This window comes from Hemitrygon akajei, chromosome 26 (assembly GCF_048418815.1).
Source record: "Hemitrygon akajei chromosome 26, sHemAka1.3, whole genome shotgun sequence".
NCBI classification, from domain to species: Eukaryota; Metazoa; Chordata; class Chondrichthyes; order Myliobatiformes; family Dasyatidae; genus Hemitrygon; species Hemitrygon akajei.
This window is the reverse complement of record NC_133149.1, coordinates 33,981,883-34,004,657: the sequence shown is the minus strand read 5'-3', so window position 1 is coordinate 34,004,657 and position 22,775 is coordinate 33,981,883. Positions and strand designations below refer to the sequence as shown.

Genomic DNA, 22,775 nt, shown 5'->3' with positions numbered 1-22,775 from the left:
CTGAGGGGTGAGGGATGATGGGCAGATTTAGCTGGCTGGGGAAGGGAGGGGTAGAGTTGAGAGACAGAGGCAGGGGGAAATCAGTGGGAGCAGACGGAGGGTGAGTGAAAGTGGAGAGAGGCTGGAGGATGAAAATGAACTGATCATTGAGTTGTAGACTACCCAGGTGGAACACAAGATGCTGTGTGAGGAGGTAACCTTGGTTTTTTTCCGGGGTTGGGGAGGCCACTGCGGACTAGAGGAACAACACTGGCATAGTCAACAACCCAACGGTACGGATGTTGGATTTTCCGATTTCAGGTAACTGTTATCTCCCATGTTCCCTCCTCTCTCTCTTTCATCTGGTCCTCCCATTTTTTATTCCCTTTCACATGCACTCCCCCTCCACCATTTACCTATTTTAATTTCCCCCCTCCTCCTGGTTCCCTGCTTACTCAGGGCAGAGTAGCGTAGCAGTTAGTGTAATGCTATTACAGGTTCAATTCTGCTGCTGTCTATAAGGAGTTTGTACGTTCACCCTGAGGCTGCATGGGCTTCCTCCCACATTCGAAAGACGTACGGGTTAGTAGGTTAATTAGTCGCAGGTTAGTAGGTTAATTGGTCGCGGGTTAGTAGGTTAATTGGTCACATGGGTTTAATGGGGTGGCTCAGTATCAGGCTGGAAGGACCTGCTATCGTGCTGTGCTAAAGAAATAAATGATTAAATAGATACTCACACAATTCAGCCACTGGATCACCTCATCCATCTGGTTCCACCTGCCTTAATAGTTCCCATTATTACCTTCTTTACCAAACAAATTCCAGCTGTTTTATATTTCTGCTTATCACCCTCCTGCCTTGCTCTCCCAATCTTAACCCCCCCACCCCATCTGCCCATCATCTCTCACCTCCGCCCCCCCCAGTCCACCAATCACCTTCCAGCTCTTGTCCCACAACACCTCCCCCACCCCACCCCTCGTTTCATACCACCTATCTCCCTGCCACTCTCAGTCCTGGTCTCCACTCAAAATTGACAAATGCCCCATACCTCCCACAGATGCTACTTGACCTGTTGAATTCCTCCAGCAGTATTTTTCTTGTTCCATTAACACGACAAACAGCCATTCATCCCAACAAATTCGTATTGGCAAAATTGCCAGGAGCCCCTATCCACCTGCACCACCCTCTCCATCAGCTGAGTTATCTCCAGGTTAAAGGTTGTCCCTGCTCTCTTTTTCCATACACTCCACAGAGGATCTCTGGGGAGGGACAAAGTTGGTGAAAAGTTAATTCTTTCTGACCACACCCTATTGGTCACATGGGAACATCTTCACACAGGTCAGTCTTTTTAAAAAAAATTTCTAAGGGTTGCGAGCTGATCCAGCATTTAAGTGCCCATTCCTTGCTGCCCTTGAGAAGGTGGTGGTGAGCTGACTTCTTGAACCATTGCAGTCCGTGAGGAAGACTCCAAAAGGGTGTTCCCCAGGCTTTTTGCTACCCTTGTCCTTCAATTTGGTAGAGGTTGTGGGTTTGGTAGGTGCTGCTTCAGAAAGTCATCGCTATGTCTTCATCACCACCAAGTCTACAGCCTGGGATCCTTCAGCTGCATAATGGAAACTCCTTCACCAGAAGGACCAGAGTGGTCCAGGAAGGTACCCATCCACTCCTTTCACAATCAGGAACAGGGTTCAATGCCAGCCACACTCACATCCTAAATAATTTAGTTTTTTTTTAAAAAGGCTGCTCCACATGCTAAAAGTTTCACAGTTCACCTCCCCTGGATTGCCCACTGTGTTGGAGAACCAATGCTACATTGCTAGAACCTTTCCAGGACCAATTTACTCTGAGACTCTCGAGACCTGGAGGGATTTGGGCCGAATGCAGGAAATTGGAACTAGCCAGGTAGACAACGTATTGCCATAGCCCTCTTCGGCTGAAAGGACTGTGCGTTCATGCCCAATGACTAAACCTCCCCAGTAAAATAATCTCAACTAACCCCCTTCCATTTCAGTTATCCTCACTGGGGCCATCACCACTGACCCCAATCCTCAGACTTTGCCCCAGGAGTCCTCATCTACCGTCATCCCACCTCAGGCACGCCCCCTTCCCCATTGCTCACCATCACCGTGTGTTTGTAGCTCTTGGACACACTGATATTGTAACCATACACTGTGATTTCCACCTCCCGTAACCACAGAGCCAGAGAGGTGTTGCGGTCCTCGTTCCTGACTTGGACCAGGTAGTGCGGCAGGTGTGGGGAGCCGGGCTCCACCGTGCTGACGATGTGGCTGCAAGTGCTCTGCAGTTCGTAAGCCAGCGTGTCGAAGGTGTAATAGTGGCTGTAGCCGGACACGATGCAAACCGCCTCCGAGCGAGGCAAACAGTAGAACAGCTCGGTCTCGTCCGAGCAGAACTCATCGACCCTGCAGGGGCCGCTCTCGCAGTACACCGTGTTGTCAGACCCATTGCAGAAACAGCGAGTTTGGCACTCGCTGTCTGTCCAGAAGGTGTCATTTGTACCGATGTCAATGCCTTCATAGATGCAACCGCACTGGATCTTGGCGATGCACCGGCCATCCTTCAAAACGAATCCTTGATCACACTGACAGCCTTCCACGCAGGGCAGGTTGCAGTCCACGTCTCGCTGCAGAGACTGGCAGGTGTCAGGGCAGGCGGACGTGCACTCGGCGAAGTGGCTGTTCTCAGGGCACGGCAAGGCTGTGGAACAGAACAGACGGCTGGTTAAAGGGGACCTGGTCTCCCACAGCTTAGTTCTGAAGGTTCGGTGGCTGGGAGCATTACCCCTTGCCTTTCGCTTCCTGCTGGGATTCACAGTGGATTGGCAGATTGAGAAGCATCTGCCATGAGGTCTGACTAATCTTGGGGTCCAAGTGAATGGTAGGTTGTTTGGCAGTGGGCTTTGTCCCCTCCACTGTCTGGCTGGGCACAGAGACTGGTGTGATGGAAGCTGTGATCCACCTCCTTTGCAGGAGAGCAACTGAGCATCAGCTGCTTGGATATAACATTTAACCACACCCCAGCCATCTGTCACAATGAATTACACAGATTCACTACTCCCTGGCTAAATAATCTCCTCATTTCTGTTCTAAAGGGATTTCCCTCCCTTCTGAAGCTGTTCCCTCTGGCCCTACACTCCCATACTACTGGGAGCATCCTCTCCACTTTCACTCTGTCTAGGCCTTTCAATATTTGATAGGTTTCAATGAGAGCCCCCCACCATTCTTCTGAACTCCAGCATGTACAGGCCCAGAGATATCAAATGTCACCCTTTCAATCTCAATAGTTCTCATGAACTTCCTCTGGGCCCTCTGCAATGCTAGCACATATTTTCTTAGATAAGGAGCCAAAAACACTCGAATTTCTGGCATATGCTGGTGTCTTCCACAGTGAAAGCTGATGCACAATGCTTATTAAGTTTGTATGCCATTTCCTCGTGCCCAATTACTACCTCTCCAGCATCATTTTCTACCCTCGTCTCTCGTTTACTCTTTATGTATCTGAAAAAAACCTTTTGATATTCTTTTCTATACTTTTTGGCTACCTTACCTTCATATTTCATCTTGTCATTCCTTATTGCCTTTTTAGTTGCCTTTTGTTAGTTTTTAAAAGCTTCCCACTAATTTTTGCTCTGTTATGTGCCCTCCCTTCAGCTCTTATGTGAGCTTTGACTTCCCTGGTCAGCCACGGTAGTGTTAACCTGCCTTCAGAATAGTATTTCTTTTGGATGTGTCTATCTTGCACCTTCCGAATTGTTCCCAGAAACTCCAACCATTGCTGTTCTGCTGTCATCCCTGCTAGTGTTCCCTTCCAATCAACTTTGGCCAGCTCCTCTTTAATTCCCTTTATTCCACTGTAATACTGATACATCTGATTTTAGCTGTCTGTAGGTGAATTCTACCACATTATGATCACTGCCTTCCAAGGGTTCCTTTACCTTAAGGTCCCTAATCAAATTTGGTACATTTGACAACACAATCCAGAATTGTCTTTTCCCTTGTGGGCCCAACCCCAAGCTGTTCCAAAAATCTATTTCATAAACATTCTACAAACTCCCTCCCTTGGAATCCAGCACCAAACTGATTTTCCCCAATCTACCTGCATGTTGAAATCCCCCATGACTATCATAATCATGCCCTTTTGACATGCCTTTTCTATCTCACATTGTAATTTGTATCCTACATCCTGGCTACTGTTCAGAGGCACCATGGTAGTGTAGCACAATGCTATTACAGCTCAGGGTATTGCAGTTCAGAGTTCAATTCCAGTGCCATCTGTAAGAAGTCTCTGTACATCCTCCCTGTGGAATGTGTGGGCTTCCCCTGGGTGCTCTGGTTTCCTCCCACGGTCCAAAAGACGTACAGGTTGGTCATTGTAAATTGTCCCGTGATTAGTCTAGGATTAATTGGGGCTTGCTGGGGTGGTGTGGCTTAAAGGTCCGGAAAGGCATATTCTGCACTGTATCTCTAAATATATAACTCCAGTCAGGGTCTTTTTAACCTTACAGTTTCTTAACTCTACCCACAAGGATTCTACATCTTCCAAACTTATGTCACCTCTTTCTAAGGATTTGATTTCATATTTTACCAGTAGAGTCACCTCACCCCCTCTGCATACCTGCCTGTCATTTTGATACAATCCTTGGATGTTAAGCTTCCAACTATGATCTTCTTTCAGCTATGATTCAGTGATGCACACATCATACCTGCCAATCTCCAACTGTGGTACAAGGTCATCTACCTTATTCCATATACTGCGTGCATTCAAATATAAACCTTCAGTCCTGTATTCATCACCCTTTTTGACTTTACTCCCATGTTATACTTCAACTCATCCCACTCACTGCAAATTTGCCCTATCAATTTCCAGTTCCCATCCCGCTGCCAAATTAGCTTAAACCCTCACCATCAGCTCTAACCTGCCTGCAAGGGTATCAGTTCCCCTCGGGTTCAGGGGTAACCCATCCTTTTTTTAAAAAAAAATATAGGTCATACCTTCCCCAGAAGAGATCCCAATGATCCAGAAATCTGACACCCTGCCCCCTGCACCATTTCCTCAGCCACACATTCATCTGTAAAACTATCCTATTCTTACCCTCACTGGTGGATGGTACAGGCAGCAATCCAGAGATTACTACACTGGAGGTCCTGCTTTTCAGATTTCTGCCTACAGATAACTCATGTTCTCTCTTCAGGACCTCATCCTGTTCCCTACCTATGTGGTTGGTACCAATATGTACCATGACTTCCGGCTGTTCACACTGCCCCTTTAGAATGCTGTGGACTCGATCGGAGACATCCCTGACCCTGGCACCTGGGAGACAAAATACCACGCGGGTGTCTCTTTAACATCCATAGAATCTCCTGCCTGCTGCTCTAACTATGGAATCCTCTGTCACTACTTTATACCTCCTTTCACTCTTCCCTTCTGAGCCAAAGAGCTAGATTCAGTGCCAGAGACCTGGTTGCTGCAACTTCCCACTGGTAGGTTGATCCCATCCCAATGTTATCCAGAGCAGTATACTTATTATTGAGGAACGGACACCGGGGTACTCTGCTCTGGTTGCCTATTCCCTTTCCTTCTCCGGACAGTCACTCAGCTACCTGCCTCCTGCAAGTTAGGGGTAACCACCTACCTGTAACTCCTATCTACCACCTTTTCATTCTCCTGTATGAGCCGAAGGTCATCGAGCTGTTGCCCCAGTTCCTTAACACAGTGTTCAAGGAGCTGCAGTTCAATGCACCATCTGCAGATGTAGTTATCAGGGAGTCTCGAGGTCTAGAGTTCCCACGTCTCACATGAAGAACATACTGCTAACCCTGCTACAAGCTACACTAGCTACAAGGCCAGAACTTGTACCGAAGGCAGGACTAGAGGTTGGAACTGCACAGACAAGAGAGGAAGCATGATCACAATTGCAGATATTATGTAATGGACTGAACTTTGTTACTTGGACTAGCTCCAGGATGATAAAATATTGCACTCACGGAGTACTAGAGGGGGCAATATGAATGCCAGTGCACTTGTAATGATAAATCATTACTGTCACAGGGCACAGGATTGTACAATGCTATCAAAATGGGCATTGCATGGTATGAGGCTACAGACTCTGGGTATCAGATATTATACTTTGGGTCCAGAGCCAACCCCTATAATGGTTGTATGCTGTTATTATAGGATGTATACCAGAGCCCAGGCACCAGATGGTACATTGATATCTGAACCTGGCTATGGGACGTAAACAATGCAAACACTGGAAACAGGATGGTACAATGATACAGGGATTAGGTACTGGATGGAACGCATTTCCTCTGAACAACTTACGGCAAAAAGTGCTGCTTCTCCAGTTTGCCAGCATGACCTCAGCACCGGTGCAGGCGTCTGCATAAGCCTGCAGGGAGCTGCAAAGAGCAGATATGTTCCCACCATTTAAACACATGGTATAGAGGCAACTTCGGAAGAAGGGCGACGGATTGACAACTTCATGGCAATTGAGGAATGAACTGTTATTGGGATCATGGATTATCCCACACAGCGAGATTCCTTGATACAGAATTAAATCCTCATTTGTGCACACAGTATAAAGCTCTTCACACTGTCCATTACATGTCATGTCATCAGCAAACGTCTTCCAATTATCCACAAACTCTGCAGTGTTTTCCGTCACTTTCCCATTGGCTTTTCGAAAGTCATCAGTGGGATTCCCGTTGAAATATCCACAGAGCCCACAGGTGTTGTTGTAATAAGCAGTGGAGAGCGTTACATTTATTCGATCCTCACTCGAGTACAAGATTTGGAAACTGTTGTCCAATTCCACCATGGTGTCATTCCCAGCCCTGTAGATCTTCAGTTTTCCAGACGAATGTATAAAGGGCAAGGAAATTGCAAAAGTGTTCACCTGGCAGGACAAATACGAGTTACTTGCCAATAACAAGATATGGAGGAAGTATTCTTGATGAACAGACCAAAACTGTCTGAACCTAAACTCACATTGACTATTCAATCGAGTTCTGTATACTATTTGATAGATGATGATAGATACTTTATTCATCCCCATGGGGAAATTTGGATATAATCTTTACTCTTATAGCCCCTACTTAGGCATTGAATCCTCAATATGTCATTCATTGCAGAATATTTACCTTCCAGTTCCATCCACCCCGGCTCTCTAACAATCTCAAACCCCCGTAATACAGGAACCAACCTTTTTTATGCCATGAACCAATACCATTAAGCAAGGGATACCAAATTGGGAACCCCTGCCTTAATGTAACATTTTGATATAACTAGACCTTACTGTAATATTCCTGTAGTCTCATTGCTGCAGTATATCATGATAAAGATGTCAGTGTAATGTTCTGATACATCTTCATTGAAGGATTCAGGTCAGTCTGTATCTTATTCTAACACTGTCAACTCTGATAGTGTCCATCTAACAATCTACCCCGTACCTCGATGTATCATTTTGATCTACCCTTTCTGCTTCACTGGACACATTTGTACATCTTGAATGGTGTACTTTAACACCCCAATAGGATTCAGACATTTCAGAATTTCAGCTTGATGTGTCAAGAGAGTTTTATTTAATTACTTATCGATAGAGCGCGGAACAAGATCCGCAGCCTAATCAAAGTACAATTCACGAAGTCTTTGGACTATGAGGGGAAACCGGAGCACCTGGAGGCAACTCACGTGGTTCACGGGGAGAACATACAAACTCATTACAGGAGGTGCCGGAATTGAATTCCGAAATGCCCCGAGCTGTAATAGCGTCACGCCAACTCTTCCGCTGCCGTGGAATTCCCCGTATTGTGAATTTTACTAGGAAACTTGTAATGAATACAGTGGTTTCATCACCGAGTAACTGTTACATTGGGAGTTATAGCTTCGCTCCGCGAGGAAGAGGACAGTATCAGATTGTGTATGGTGCACCCGCGAGAGATACGCGGGTTAAAGTTATTTCCGTGTACAGTGAGCTAAATCAGAGCCCATTACAAATAAATAAAATAAAATAAGAGACTCTTTTACTGTGAGAACGTGGAGTATATTAGTATATTTATGAAGTGATGAGACGGTTTTTATTATCCTGGATAAGGAAGATTGTTATTGTGAGAAATCGGGATATCAGAATGTTATCATCATGATTATGCAATATTTCTTACCTTGATAACGTTGTCGCTGCCTTCCATTTTTATTTCATAGTCAGGAAATTTTACAGTCAGCGATTTTATCCAAGAACCGTTCATCATTTTCTTTCTTCCGAGTTTAATTTCAAAATGAGACAGATTGTAATTGTTCGATCCGCAGATTTTGAGCAATGTGTAAGCATATTCATCACGGAAATCAAAGGAAGCGCCATCGAAAGTTTGAAGTCCATTACTACGTGAGATAGTGCACACTGCAGCTCGCTTGGGATAACAGCCGAGAACCCCGTGTTCTACGAGGCAGAATTCCCCCTCCAAACAAGTCTCGTTCATACACAGAACTTCTCCGTGGCCCTGACACAGGCAGCGCACAGAACAGTCGTCCGCTGCCCAGAACTTTGCTTGGGACGAATGGTAGCGCCCCTGGAACTCACAGCCGCACTCCTCCAACGGGACACAGCTATTTCCACTCAGTACATAGTCCTCGTCACACTGACAGCCCTCGGTACAGGGCCGGTTGCAGTACAACGGCGAAATCAAGTCAGTGCAGGTGGCTGGACAACTGCTGGTACACACCTCATAGTGGCTCCTCTCCGGACAGGGCAAAGCTGAAGAACAAACGCGATTACAATGATTATTCAATAAGACACCAGAACCCAGCTGTGCCGGGTTAAACACCGCGTCTTGTGACCAATCGAGGGGCCACGCGGAGTGCCGACATATCGCTGGACCAATCGCAGGTATGCTTAGAAAAGTTTAGACAATGGCCACACCATTGGGCGAGTCTCTGTGATTGTGGGCGTGAAATGACGGGCAGCCGCAGTGGCTCGGAGAATAGCTTGCCTGCACTGTCAGTGATCGACCTTCCTCCCCACTTTCTTCTTCCCGGGGCGTGGCCCTTTTCACTGAGTGTTTACGGTTTCCTGCTGCCACCCCTCAAGTCTACAGGCTTCATGACCCCGTTGCATATGTAAGCGCAGTATGAACGGAAGTGATTGATGGGTCAGTGCTTCGTGAAGCGGGTGATCCCTTCGAGATGCTGATAGGTAGTGGGGTGAGGAGAGAAAGCAAGGTAGTGGGTTGTCATTGAAGGGGCATATATTAGGAAAGATGATCTAATTAAGCATAGCAACTGTTGGGGTGGAAGGCAAGAAACAGAAGATCCGATCCTTGCTCTGACCGAGAGGAAAGTGGATGAGTGAATCGGTGTGGGGTAACACGATGTGGTCAGGGGCTCTGTAGTTGTAGTTGGGTGTGTGTGTGTGTGTGTGGAGGGGGGGGGTTCATGGTTCAGGACGAGAGACAGTTGTGTGGAAGGTCCCGTCGTTGGAGTAAGTATGATGGAGCCGGGGGAGCGTGGACGATAGGATGGAGTACAGAAGCCAGGGTAGAGAGGATGTGGGAGCCTCCGGGCGTTTCTAGCTGCTATGTCGCACGTAATTTCGTCAGAGAGATCCAGAAAAGGGAAGAGACAGAGAGAAGAACCTGTAAGAGCAGGGTGGGAAATGGTATTAAATATAACAAATTCGCGTGCAGGGAGCAGCACCAACATATCACCGTGGACCGAAGGGCCTGTACTGTACTGTTTTATTGAAGGACGAGGCCCGAGGAGGCGAAACAAAAGAAAAACAACACACTTTGCAAGTCAGGCAGCATCTGTGGAGAGGAATAAACAGTCGACGTTTCGTGCCGAGACTGTACTTCGGGATTGGAAAGGGAGGAGGCAGAAGACATTATAGGAAGGTGGGGGAGGGAAATGAGGCAATTGAGAGATGAGACCAGGTGAGGGGAGGGAGTGAAGCTGGAAGAGGAGAAGTGGAAGAGGTAAATAGCTGAAGAAGGAATCTAATAGGACAATGGGCTATGGAAGAAAGGGAAGGCATAAGGGAAACAGGGGAGTGATTGGCAGGTGAGAAGATAATTGTTGAGATGGTAACCAGAATGGGAGGAGAGAATGAGGGTAGGGGTTGAAATTACCAGAATTTGGGTAAATTGATGTTCATGTCATCAGGTTGGAGGCTACCCAGACAAATACGAGGTGTTGCTCCTCCAACCTGTGTTTGGCCTTAGAGGAGGCCATGATAGTAGCCTCCAGCCTGATGGCATGAGCGATATCTATATTCTGTCTGGGTAGCCTACAACCTGATGGAAGGAGCATTAATTTCTCCAACATCAGGTAATTTCTTCCCCTCCCTCCTCTTTTTTTCCCATTTCCCATTCTGATTACCCTCTCACTACCCTTCATGTCTCTCTGGCTTCCCTCTGCCTTCCCGTTCTTCACAGTCCACTGTCATTTCACATTAGATCCCTCCTCCTTCAGCCCTGAACTTTTCCACCTTTTCATTCCCAGCTTCTTACCTCATGCCCTCCCCCCAACCACCCACCTTCTCCCTCATCTGGTCTCACCTATTACCTGCCAGCTTGTACTCCTCCTCCCTCCAACCTTCTTATTCTGGCTTCTGCCCCCTGCCCCCTTCTTTTCCAGTCCTGATGAAGGGTCTAGGTTCACTGACTGTTTATTCCCCTTCATAGATGCCACCAGACTTGCTGAGTTTTACCAGCATTTTGTGTGTGTTGCTTGAGATTTCCAGCATCTGCACAATCCATTGGTTTTATGAAACAAAAAAAAGCCCCCTGCTATAAAAAGATAAAGAAAATTGGAAATCAAAGATGAAAGAGTAAGTCTGGAAGTGAGAAAATATTAACTCAATTTTTTGGAAAAGTGAATTAATGTTAGAACAATTCTGATAGATTCCTGCTGAGAGATCACACGTTTCCCCTGTGTTCGCGGTCTACTTCAGCACCAAAAACATGAACTTCTGGAGGAACTTAGTGGGTCAGGCAATTTCTGTGGAGGGGAATGGATAGTCGAGTCCCTTCATCACAACTGGTTGTATCCAGATGAAGTCCTTCCTTTATTTTACAATGACATTCATTTCAATGCTAGTTTGTGCTTTGCCCAAATCTCCAACAATGGGCAGTGGGTTCTTCAGTTGCTTCTGGGTAAGGTATTCAGACAATTACAGGGAGATCTTGTTGGCTGGGATTGGCAAATTGAGTTTAATTTGGATAAATTTGAGGTTTGCAATTTGAGAGTGAGATACAGGTAGGTCTTTCACAGTGAACAGCAGGATCCTGGGCAGTATTGTAGAACAGAGGATCACAATTTGCTGGAAGTAGAGTCACAAGTAGATGGGGGGGGGGGGGGGGTTGAAGAAGGATTTTGGCACATTGGTCTTCATAAGTCAGGACATTGAGTATAAACTGTCAACAGAGAAAGTCTGTAGATGCTGGAAATCCAAAGCAACACATACAAAACGCTGAGGAACTCAGCAGGTCAGGCAGCATCAATGGAAATGCATAAACAGTCGCCGTGTCAGGCTGAGAGCCTCCTTCAGGACTGGAGGTCATGGTGCGCTTGGACAGGACGCTGGAGTACTGTGTTCAGTTTTGGTTGCCCTGCTCTAGGAAAGGTGTTATTACACTGGAAAGAGTGCAGAAAAGATTCTCAAGGATGCTCCAGGACTTGAGGGACTGTGTTACAGGGAAAGGTTGACGGAGCTAGGACTTTATTCCTTAGAAAGTAGAAGGCTGAGAGGTGATCTCATTGAGACATGGAAAGTGTGAATGCACTCAGTCTTTTTCTCAGCCACGCTGCCACAATCCCTCAATTTAATCCAAACCCAATCACAATTTACTGTGACCAATTAACCTACCAATCGGTAGGTCGTTGGCCTGTGAGAGGGAACCGGAGCACCCGGAGGAAACCCACGCAGTCACAGGGAGAACGTACAAACTTATTCCAGGCAGCAGCAGGAATTGAACCCGGGACGCCTGCATTGTAAAGGCTGACCACTACGCTACCGCGCCACCCCATCGCTAAAAGAGATAGGTTTAAGGTAAAAACGGAAAGATTTAACAGGAACTTAAGGGACAACTTTTCTTTTTACACGAAGTGTAATATGGAATCAGCTACCAGAGGAAGTGGTCGAGGCAAGGCCAATAACAACCATTAAAAGACATTGGGCAGGTACATGGATTAGAAAGGTTTAGAAGGCAATGGGCCAAACGCTGGCAAATGGGACTAGGGCATCCTGGTTGGCATGGACTAGTTGGGCCGAAGGGCTTGTTTTCGTGTTGTCTGACTCTGACATTCGAAAGACATTTGGACAGGGACATGGATAGGAAAGTAAACTCGGGTAAATGGGACGAGCTTGGATATGGAACCGTTGAATTGAAATGCCTATGACTCTAAGAAAAGGGAAAGCGACAGACACTGGCCAGAATGTTCCACGAGCGAACCGCGTCCTTACCGCAGAAGGTGCGGGAACGCCAGGGTCCAATGGTGATTCCCACAGCTTGGCAGCTGAGCGCGTAAGCCTGAATAGCCTGGCAGAGAGTGGTGATGTTGTCCCGGTTCGCGCACATGTCGTACACGCAACTGACCACGAAGCTGGTGGGATCAACCAGCGTGCGACAGTCCCGGAACGGCCCATCCGTTTTGTTCATGATGCCGCAGTAATCGGGTCTGTAGTAGAAGGATTCGGTGTGCGGGTCGCACACGCTGCAGTTGTCCCCGCAATCGTGCTGACAGTTCCAGTCCGGGTCAGCGGCACTCCAGCCGGCGCCCAGCTCAACGAGCGAGTCGGAAGGGCCTCCTTCGGGCAGCAGGTTGTCGTCGGCCGGGTTGTTGTTGAAGTTTCCGCAGAGGCCACACGTGTTGTTGAGGTAGGAGCTGGGCAGCGAGATGGAGGCGTAATGTTCGCCGTCGAAGGTGAGCAGCAAACCAAAATCCGTCTCCACTGCCGTGGCCACACCGCTCTGATAAACTTTAATTGCCCCCATCTCCAGATGCACCGGCAACTTAGCGACCAGACCATCCACCTGTGGCACAGCGACCAGAAGGTTATCCCTATGTGAATTTCCGACCACCTCTCCCAATGAAATCAGCCTCGTCTCTTCCACCTTTCCCAAGCATGCCAACTCAGCTCCCGGTCACCCAGGAACACACCACATTCCTGCCCCAATTAGGAAGTTAACGTATTCTTTAAATGGGAACTGTGAAAGCGGAATAAGGAACAGCGGTGTGCGTCTGGGTGGGTGGTTCCGCCCTGCACATTGCCAGGAGGTAGAGCACTTCAAATCCATGTAAATTGGTGTTTTTCCACAAGTAAATAACGGATACTTGATGGTTGGCATGGACACGATGGGCCGAAGTGCCTGTTTATGCCCTTGGACGACGAGCTTTCCCCCAGGTCTCAAGGACTTCACGTCAACAACTTTATACTCAGTATCAACTTTTGTACTCAATACCCTTACCAAAGGCAGGCATGTGAAAGACGACTGTTCAGCCTATCCATTTCATGCCAGCTTTTTGTACAAACCATCCGGTTCTATTCTCCCTAGTCTATTCTCACAGCCCTGCAAGTTAATTCCCTTCATATTCCTGTGTATTTTTTCTTCTTCTCAAATCGTAAACCCTCTGCCACCACCCCTTCTGGACAGCAAGTTCTGGGTTATTTGCTTTTTAAAAGGACTGTTCTTTCCACCTCCCTGTATCTCTTGCCCCCCTCCAACCCCAACTGCTTGACTCTGTATTGACCACTGCCTGCAACATCAGTTAAAGGGAAGCTTTTTAGTGTCTACCTTATCTAAACCTGTTGTAATCTTTTATACTTACATTAACCCCTCTTTCTTTTACTTCATAGGGAATAACTGCAGCTTTCCATCTGAACCTTAATCACTATCCCCATCCCCCAGAAATAGAACTCTGACTTCGTCTTGAAACATTGACTACGTTTCTCCTCCCACAGATGCTGCCTGACCTGCTAATGTGTTGTCAAGCGTTTTCACTTTTTGTTTCAGACTTACAGCATCTGCGGTTTTATTTATATCTTTCCTCATAAAACCATAAGATACAGGTGCAGATTTGGGCCATGTGGCCCAAAATCCCTAGAACAATGCTGAATAATCTACCCTCCTGGACCCTCAGTCCTTCCTAATATGGTTACTCGATCTAAATGCAAATGGAAAGGGGGGAAATTTGCAAATGTTAGAAGTGTGAAATAGAAACAGAAAAATGTCAGAACGTTTATTTATTTAGAGATACAGGGCAGAACAGGCCCTTCCAGCCCAACGAACTGCACCGCCTAGCAGCACACCTATTTAACCCTAGCCTAATCACTGGGCAATTTACAATGACCAATTAACCTGCCAACTGGGCTGTGGGAGGAAACCAGAACACCCAGAGGAAACCCACGTGGTCACAGGAAGTACAAACTTCTTACAGATGGCGTCGGAATTGAACTCCAAACTCCGACGCCCAGAGCTGTAATAGGATTGCGCTAACCGTTACACTACCGTGGCGCCCCCATGGTAAAAGATCAGACTCTGTACACTGAGGTACAGGGAACTTGGATAGATTAGCCATTTGTTGCTTAACCAGAGCATTATAAAGCCTCCCTCTCCTTTTGTGTTCAATACCTCTGTTTATGAAGCCAGAAATTCTATGGAACACCCTCAATACATGTTAACACCTTTAAGGATCCAGGGGTTCTCAACTTGGGGCTCATGGATCGCCCGGTTAATGTTCGGGGTCCATGGCATAAAGAAGGTTGGGAACCCTGACCGATGAATGCCTCGGTCTCTCTGTCCCTGTACGCCTTTAGATTTATTTACCTTTGTCATTCCCTCTGCTAAAATGCATCACCTTTCACCTCTCTGTATTAAATTCCATCTGTTACTTGTCTGCCCATTCTGCTAACATTTCCTCAATTACAGCCACTGTTTGCCACACACCCATCCAAATCAAACTGGCAGATTTTGAAATCTTGCTCTATTCCTACATCCAAGTCATTCATACAGGCGAATACCACAGCTTATCACTCTCCCGTCTGAAAGTCAACCATTTACCACGAATCATTGCTCTTGGTCATTAACACTTTTTTCCATACAAACTGACCATGACCTTCCCATTTCAAGAGCCTCAACTTTACTAATTGGCCTTGTGTGTATTTTTAAAAGAGTCGTACAGCACAGAAACAAGCCCTTTGGCAAACTATGTCCATCCATCCCCTTCATCAGCTCTGTGTCTACACTAATCGCATTTACAGCACTTGTCCTATAGTCTTCTAAGCAGTGACATTTTAAGTGTTCATTCAAATATCTCTAAATACAGTGCAACTGTCACCAACTCCCAGGCAGTGCATTCCAGATTTAACCATATGAGTGAAAAAACTTGTTCAAATCCTCTTACCCTTGCTTCAATATTACCATTGGCATATACCCTCTGGTCATACACCACTGATACACAAAGTTTAACTCACTTTCCCCATTGAGTATTCTCTACTGCAGGGATTCCCAATCTTTTTTATGCCATTCGAACATTGGAAAGTTTTTAACAAGAACAGGCCATTCGGCCCAACAAAGCTTGCCAAATTCCTATTCACATAATGATTGGAAATAGCTATCCAGTTCAGATTTGAAAGAAATGCTCGTCTGAAATCTCCCTTTAACTAGTCTCCGCCTATGGTCCAGTGTCCTCGTTGATGGATTAGTTTTGAAGTAGTGGCTGGCATCCACCTTACTTATAACCCTAATGATTTTGAACACTTCTAGATTGTCGCCTCTCATGCTACGTCTAGGCTAAAGAGATTTACTTGTTTCATTCTTTCTTCGTAGCTCATACCCTGCAGACCTCAAATGAGTCTCGTCGTCCTTCTCTGAACTCTCTTCAGTGCCTTTACATCCCTCACAAAATATGGAGACCAAAACTGTACACAGTACTCAAGGTGTGGCCTCACCTTAATCCGGCTTAAGGAGAACGTCTCTAGAACTCCACTGAATGCATTATATAGCCCAACATTCTACTAGCTTTCCTAATCGCTTCTGTGCCTTGTCTAGATGTTGATACCATGGACCAATACCTTTAAACAAGGGTTTCCTGAGCCCCTGGTTGGGAACCTCTTCCGTTTAGAGTTAATAACAATATCATGAAAGGATTTTGTGTCTCCGACTTCCAAAGGAAAGTCATATTGTAGAATGAGGCAACCACGTGATCACACTACACTTACACAGAGATCACATCAATAACAGCAGAAAATGTCTGAAATACTGAGCAACACACACAAAAGGCTAAAAGAAGCTGAGCAGTTCAGACAGCATCTATGGAGGGAAATTAACAATCAGCGCTTTGGGCCAAAACAAGACTTGGCCCAAAACATTCAACTGTTTATTCCTCTCAAACATTTGTAAGAACTTTTTCCGTGATTGAATTGTGGTGGTTATGGAGAAACAGTGTGAGGTATCCCGCTGGGATTTCAGATTTCCAGTAACTGCAGCATGAATTTTTGCTTTTGGGTTATGGTTAACAGGGATCGGAAGTGCGTCGATGAAACTCACTTGAATAAAATAATTATTTCCACAGAAAATGTCTGAATTTACCAGCAGCTTGTATTTAATTCTTCCTCAGCATTTTCGGGATGACCTCATCATTTCCCTGCTTTTCCAACATGTTTTTACTGAGATTCGATTTTAAAACGGGCGAACTCACCAGCACCTGGCCCGACTTTCCTCTAGGAATGACGATGCTGTGGGCATAAACGTTCAGTTTGATGTTTCTCAGCCAAGACACAGCGGTCCCGACCCGGTTCTCGTTCTTGGACTCGATGCTGAAATAGGGCAGATTCTCCAACTCCCAGCAAGGTTTGGAGAGGATATAGGTGCACGTCCCCTGGAAGTGGTACAGAAACCCATCGAAGGTGTGGTAGTGGGGGTCTCCGAACACCACACACGAGGCGGTCTGAGTGGGGACACAGCGGTAAACGCCGTCCACCGAGTGACACTGCTCAAACCGGCCACATGTCAGGTTCTGACAGTGAATAGAGTTCCCTAAATCCAGACAGCGGCATTTCGTTTGACATTTATCATCCATCCAAAACACATCCCCGCGGCGGAAAAATTGACCTGGAATAGAAGGAAGCCATTCATAAATGAGACAGTAATGTAACAGACCGCTTCTATCACAGGGTCGGTAAGTGCACTTCGAATTGGGCTGGGAGACTCCGTGGAATGTCTCCAGCAAACGCGGTAGGAGGAATGGGCTCTGATAACATTGCTCCAAGGTTACGCGATTCAGAACAAGCAGTGGGGAGCGTGGTAACACCCGGTAGATTTTCACCCAATGAACCACCCAGGCTAGGGAGCAACCTCACCACGGACATCATCGCTCAACGGTGAAAGTAAATCTGGAGCATGGTTTCGCGCGCAAACGCCACGATAATATTGCTTTTCTTGTTAATAAAAATATTTGCAAAAGGTGGAAATATAATCAAAGGCCCGACGTAATTGGTGGTCCTATTACTCATTTTCTACTATTTAGTTCTCATATTTTCCTACAAAATGGAAACCATTCGGCCTATCGAGTCCATGCCGCTTCTCAGAGCAGTCCTACCAGTATTAATCCCCCAGTGTCTGCTTGATGAGGGACGCCAGATATTCGGTCTGGCCCCTCACTAGGAAGGCAATGCGAGTCCCACCAAGTTAGCAATCTCCATCCTTACCGTTCACACTGCAGCCACTTGATGGGTCAATCTCCTCGCCGTCTATCTTAAAGATCCAGCGGCCTGGGAAGTTCACGTTACTAGTCTGTTCGATACTCAGCATCTCAGACGTTCTGGACGTTGGCAAGCTGAAAAAATGACTGAGATCCCCACCATTGAATCCAGCCTGTGCACCGCCGGAAGGAAGACAAAAATGGTTATTATCGCGCAGGCACCAGCGAGCGACCAGAAGTAGTCTTTGAATAACGCGGCTGCTTTCAAGTAATTAGTAAGAAATCAGTATGAAACATTTCGCGCACCCCGTTGATGAAAAATGTCAAATGACGACTCTGGTGGGACTCGAACCCACAACCTTTGAATAACTCTTCAGTTCACTCTTAGAAGTCCAACACGCTGTCCATTGCGCTACAGAGCCGCACATTATTCTCTGCATAAAGCCAGCCCGAGTACCCTGCCCACTGACTTCCCAAATTCTTCAACCCCGAAGCCCTGCGGTAAACCACAACAGCGCCACACCTCCTTATAGTGAAAGCAGAAAGGAAATCGCTACAAATAACCCTCAAACTGCATCAGTCAACGAGTTCCGCTGCACTTGCTCTTTCCACATAGTCCTGCAAATATTTCCCTTAAAGTATTTACCAATTTTCAGTCTGGAAATTAACATCGATCTTTTCCCGTCGCTCTGAGTTCCGTTTTCTCTATCGAAGTTGTTCATAAAACTGAACCCACGATCAAATAGCATCTTAAATCATATTGGACAGTGGAACCACACGCTTTATCCTCAGTGTTCACCTACCTGCTTCTCTTTCAGAAAAAAATATCACTACACCCCTTCTACTATCTAACCGAAGACATTATTCGAACTCCATTTGTCAGCCAAGGCCCCCACACCTTTTGAGAAAACAACCCACTTTCTTATCTATCCGTTTATTTGCAGAATAGGCCCTTCAAGTCCTCAACCCCCAATTTACAACTTACAATGTCCTGCTAACCGGTACGTTTGTTTTCGACCGTGGGAGGAAACCAGAGCACCCGGGGGTGGGGGGTGGGAACGTACAAAGACTCCTTCCAGAAGTCACCGGGATTGAACTCCGAACTCCGGCGTTCCACGGTGGAATCTCTCACCACTACACTACATTCTCAACAATGCAGCTCCTCTAGCTCTCCCTGTTCCTGCATCACTTTTTAATATACGTATATTTTCAGTCATATGTTGACCTTTTCCTTCTTCCAACTCGAATGTATCATTTCCACCAGTCCAATTTAGAAATTATCAGTGTGCCAGTCTGTTTCAACAGTCAATGTTTCACGAAACATTCTCCGGTTTATTTACGATATGTGAAATTTACAAAATTTGGAACAATGCACAGAATATTTACAAAATATTAATACGTATCAAAGTGAGGAAGGTATCTGATGTCGATCATTTGGGAACTCGACTGAATACACCCCTCCTCGACCATACGATATAGGAGCAGGATTAAATCACTTGGCCCAGCAAGTCCTTACTACCATTCAGTTGCGGTTAATTTTTTCAAACCCATTCTACTGCCCTTTCTCTAACCCCTTGCCAATCAATCTCGGCTTAAATTACTTCCTCTACAGCCCACCGGCAAAGAAATCCATAGATTCACCATCCTCTGAAGAAATTCCCCCCCCCCCCCATGCCAGTTCTAAAGAGATCTGAGGCTGCCTTAAAAACAGAAAATGTTCTGAATACTTAGCAGAACAGGCAGCATATGTAGAGGAAGAAACAGAGTTAACATTTCAGTTTCGTTGCCTTTCTAATGAAAATGTTGACTCATGTTCCGTAGATGCTATCTGATCAGCTGAGTATCTCACCATCTTCCATCTCTTAACTATTTTTCTGCTTAACCACATTACAACTTCCTTATAATTAAATAGGTTTAAATTTTGGCCATATTTATTATCTGGTGCTTAAACACATTAAGAGCTTAGATGACCAACAACAATTACATACCTCTTCAACTCTGCTATTTATTTGTGTTTCCAGATTTGTGTTAGAATTCAGACTCTTTAACTTTATTCAACCCCCTGCAACCACTTTCTTGTCAACAGCATTTGAAGTGTATTGTTAAATGTTAATTTAAAAGTGGGAACTGGGGAAAGCTGACCTGTGCTGCAGAACCACCAACTCCAGTTAGTGGGTCGCCTCCACTTGCAGTTCCCGTTGTCCAGGAAATGTCAGCATAGTTAAACACGGCGAAGGAGTTTCGTTCATCTGTGATCAGCACACACTGAAAGGTGTTCATCTATTTACCAGGGATTACAGTGTTAGACAGAAGTGTCGAATTCACAAATCCAGCCTTAGTAAAAGGGGGGGGGGGGAGAGAAAGAGAACGAGAAAGAGAGAGGGAGAGAGAGGGGGAGAGAGGGGGAGAGAGGGGGAGAGAGGGAGAGAGAGAGAGAAAGAAAGAAACAGGCATATACCATTCAACCTTTCATATTTGTTACCCACCCCTACAGTAATTGCCGCCTTGGTTACCCCTCCAACTTCAGGATAACAACTCCACTGCTGGAGTTTACACTAGAGCATAAACTCCTTTGTTTATGAACATTATGTCTGGCCACCCTAAGTGAAACAAAAGCGCCAGAGACTGGAATTCTGAAACAAAACCAGCGAGCGCTGGGCACACTCAACAGGCCAGGAAAGAGAAACAAGGACTCTCTGGTAGGGGTGAACCCTCAACTCTTGTGTTTCTTTCCAGAGATCTGTCCGTCCGACCTGGTGAATGTTCTCAGCATTTTCTGCCCAGCTAAATTGCTGTTACCGGTGTGGTCGAACTGCCTCCGTAGAAAGTGACTTTGTCCCAGGTGGCGATGAAGACCCAAGTGGCCGAAAAGGAAGACTGGTCCTTGAAGTTCTTCCTGATGTCCTTGGTTGCTCTCTGCAGGATGCTCTGCTCAACACTCTCCCTGTAATAAACATTTCCCTTGATCCCGTTGTGAACATCGGCCCAGAAAGGAGCAATGAACGAGCGACCATCCGAGAGAGGGAAAGCCTCGGGAGTGAACTGGCTGACTTGCACATTGAAGGATATCACTCCATTGTTATTCACCTGGTGGAAAGGACACAGTATTCATTAAAATACCATCTCCTCACACATGAACTTTAGTTATACATTATTGGTCTCAAAGCAGCTGCCCCTGTCCATTAAGCTCAGTGTCACACTTAGAGCGTAACACAAAGAGTTTTGTGCCGCACCAGTGGCTTTTGGGACCACCTGGTGAAGGAGGCCATTGAAATAAAACTAGAGGAAAAGAATTTTAATAAAAATGAAGGTCTCGCTCTGAGGAAGATTGTAAACTAGGTGGGACAGCGGAAACCTGATTGGACGAGGACTAACCAATCAGGAGGTACGGACTACGGGGCTATAAATAAGACTGGGCTAAACATGCCCAGGCATCTTCGCTTATGAAGCTGACGGAGTTTGTCAGCGAGACGTCAGTTAAAATTGATATTTGTACCCGGCTGGAAGCCCGAGAAAAGATTATTCCTCAAAGAGTTTGATTAAGATCTCCCTAAATGTAGTTTGCAAATGTATAAGGGAACACAGTATTTTAGCTGTGGTATGGAAGAGGTGTATTACCCAGCTACTCACGTGCAGCGATCGCTGTCCCACAGCAAAAAATGGGAAAGTGATTAACAAAGGGATTTCAGGGGATCCCCCATCATCCACCTTCGGGGTTTCACTGTCCATGTTCCTGCTTCCAAACGGGTACAACAGCTCTAAGCACAGCACTGGAAGAGAAAGAGAGAGGGGTTTAAAGAACGGATGAGCAATAACGCTCAAAGCACCGGGCAACTTTCCCAAAAGCACTGACCTCCATTGCAGGCCACGGCGAAAACGCTGTAAATCCGCACAAACAGAGAACCGGGACTCATGATCCTGCAACAGAAAGATGATGGATATTATGGGTTGCTTCACCGTCAAAAGAATTACTCTGCAGAGTGGCTATCCCTTCCATGGCCTCCCTGTCCTTTCCTTCCACACTGTAGATGCTGTCTATATGGACTTTAGCGAGGCCATGCAAGTGGAAATGGTATTCCAGTCCCGAGGTGAGATCACATGGGATCCAGCGCGGGTTAGCCAGCTGGATACAGAATTGGCTTGACGGGTGGAGGCAGAGGGTGGTGATAATGGGTTGATTTTGGAACTGGAGGCCTGAGACCTGCTGTAGGAATTGGTGCTGGGTCCAGTGTTTTTGTCATTTATATTAATAATTTGGCCGAGAATGAAGGTGGCATGGTTAGAAGATTACCTAACATTTTAGAGCAATCTTGATCAACTAAGCCACTGGGCTGAGGAATGTCAGGTGAATTTTAATTCCGATAAATGCAAGATCTTGCGTTATGGTAAGACAAACCACGGCAGGACTTACACAGTAAATGGTAGAGCCATGGAGAGTGCTGAGCGCTGTAGAACAGAGAGATCTAGGGGTGGAGGTATAATTTTCCTTGAAAGTAGCAACACAGGTAAACAGGGCATTTGACACATTTGCCTTCACTGGTCAGGATAGGAAGTACAGGAGTCAGGACGTCATGTTACATTTGTACAAGGCATTGTTATAGCCACATTTGGAGAGCTGCCTATAGTTCTGGTCCCCCTGGACTTAATTACACTCGAGAAGATGCAAAAAAAAAAGATTTATGAGGATGTTACTGGGACAGGAGAGGCTGGGTAGGCCAGGACTTTACTCCAATGGTGTGTTGGAGGTGATGTTATAACATCATGTGGGGCATGGATGAGGTGAATAGCTAAGGTTCTTTCCTCAGGGTGGGGGATTCTGATAGAGGATATTCTTTTGGTTCAAAGTAAGAAGGGAAACATATAAAAGGCACTCTGGGGGGGGGACCACTTTTTCACATGAAGGATGGTCTGACTTAGAATGAGCTGCTAGAGGAAATGGTAGAAATGAATACAATTACAATATTTTAAAGACAATGGTACAGGAAAGGTTTAGACCAGGGGTTCCCAACCTTTTTTTGCTGTGGACCCCTACCATTAACCAAGGGGTCCGTGGACCCCAGGTTTAGAGGGATATGGACCAA

General features: G+C 46.1%; 1 protein-coding gene and 1 non-coding gene across 2 annotated transcripts in view; both read right to left on the bottom strand.

Annotated features, from left to right (window-relative positions):
* The window catches only part of tecta (tectorin alpha), a 56,488-nt gene extending 34,810 nt beyond the window's left edge, over positions 1-21,678 (bottom strand). The window contains 11 exon segments of the mRNA XM_073029797.1: positions 2,099-2,697; positions 6,322-6,895; positions 8,160-8,749; positions 11,833-11,838; positions 12,455-13,025; positions 16,693-17,105; positions 17,702-17,867; positions 19,837-19,974; positions 20,494-20,781; positions 21,325-21,464; positions 21,548-21,678. Coding sequence (XP_072885898.1) covers positions 2,099-2,697; positions 6,322-6,895; positions 8,160-8,749; positions 11,833-11,838; positions 12,455-13,025; positions 16,693-17,105; positions 17,702-17,867; positions 19,837-19,974; positions 20,494-20,781; positions 21,325-21,464; positions 21,548-21,608 — 3,546 coding nt within the window. The 5' untranslated portion in view covers positions 21,609-21,678.
* trnar-ucu (transfer RNA arginine (anticodon UCU)) lies at positions 18,026-18,116 on the bottom strand. The gene is given in 2 exon segments: positions 18,026-18,061; positions 18,080-18,116. It is a non-coding gene; the product is annotated as a tRNA-Arg (tRNA).
* Positions 21,679-22,775: the final 1,097 nt, after the last annotated feature.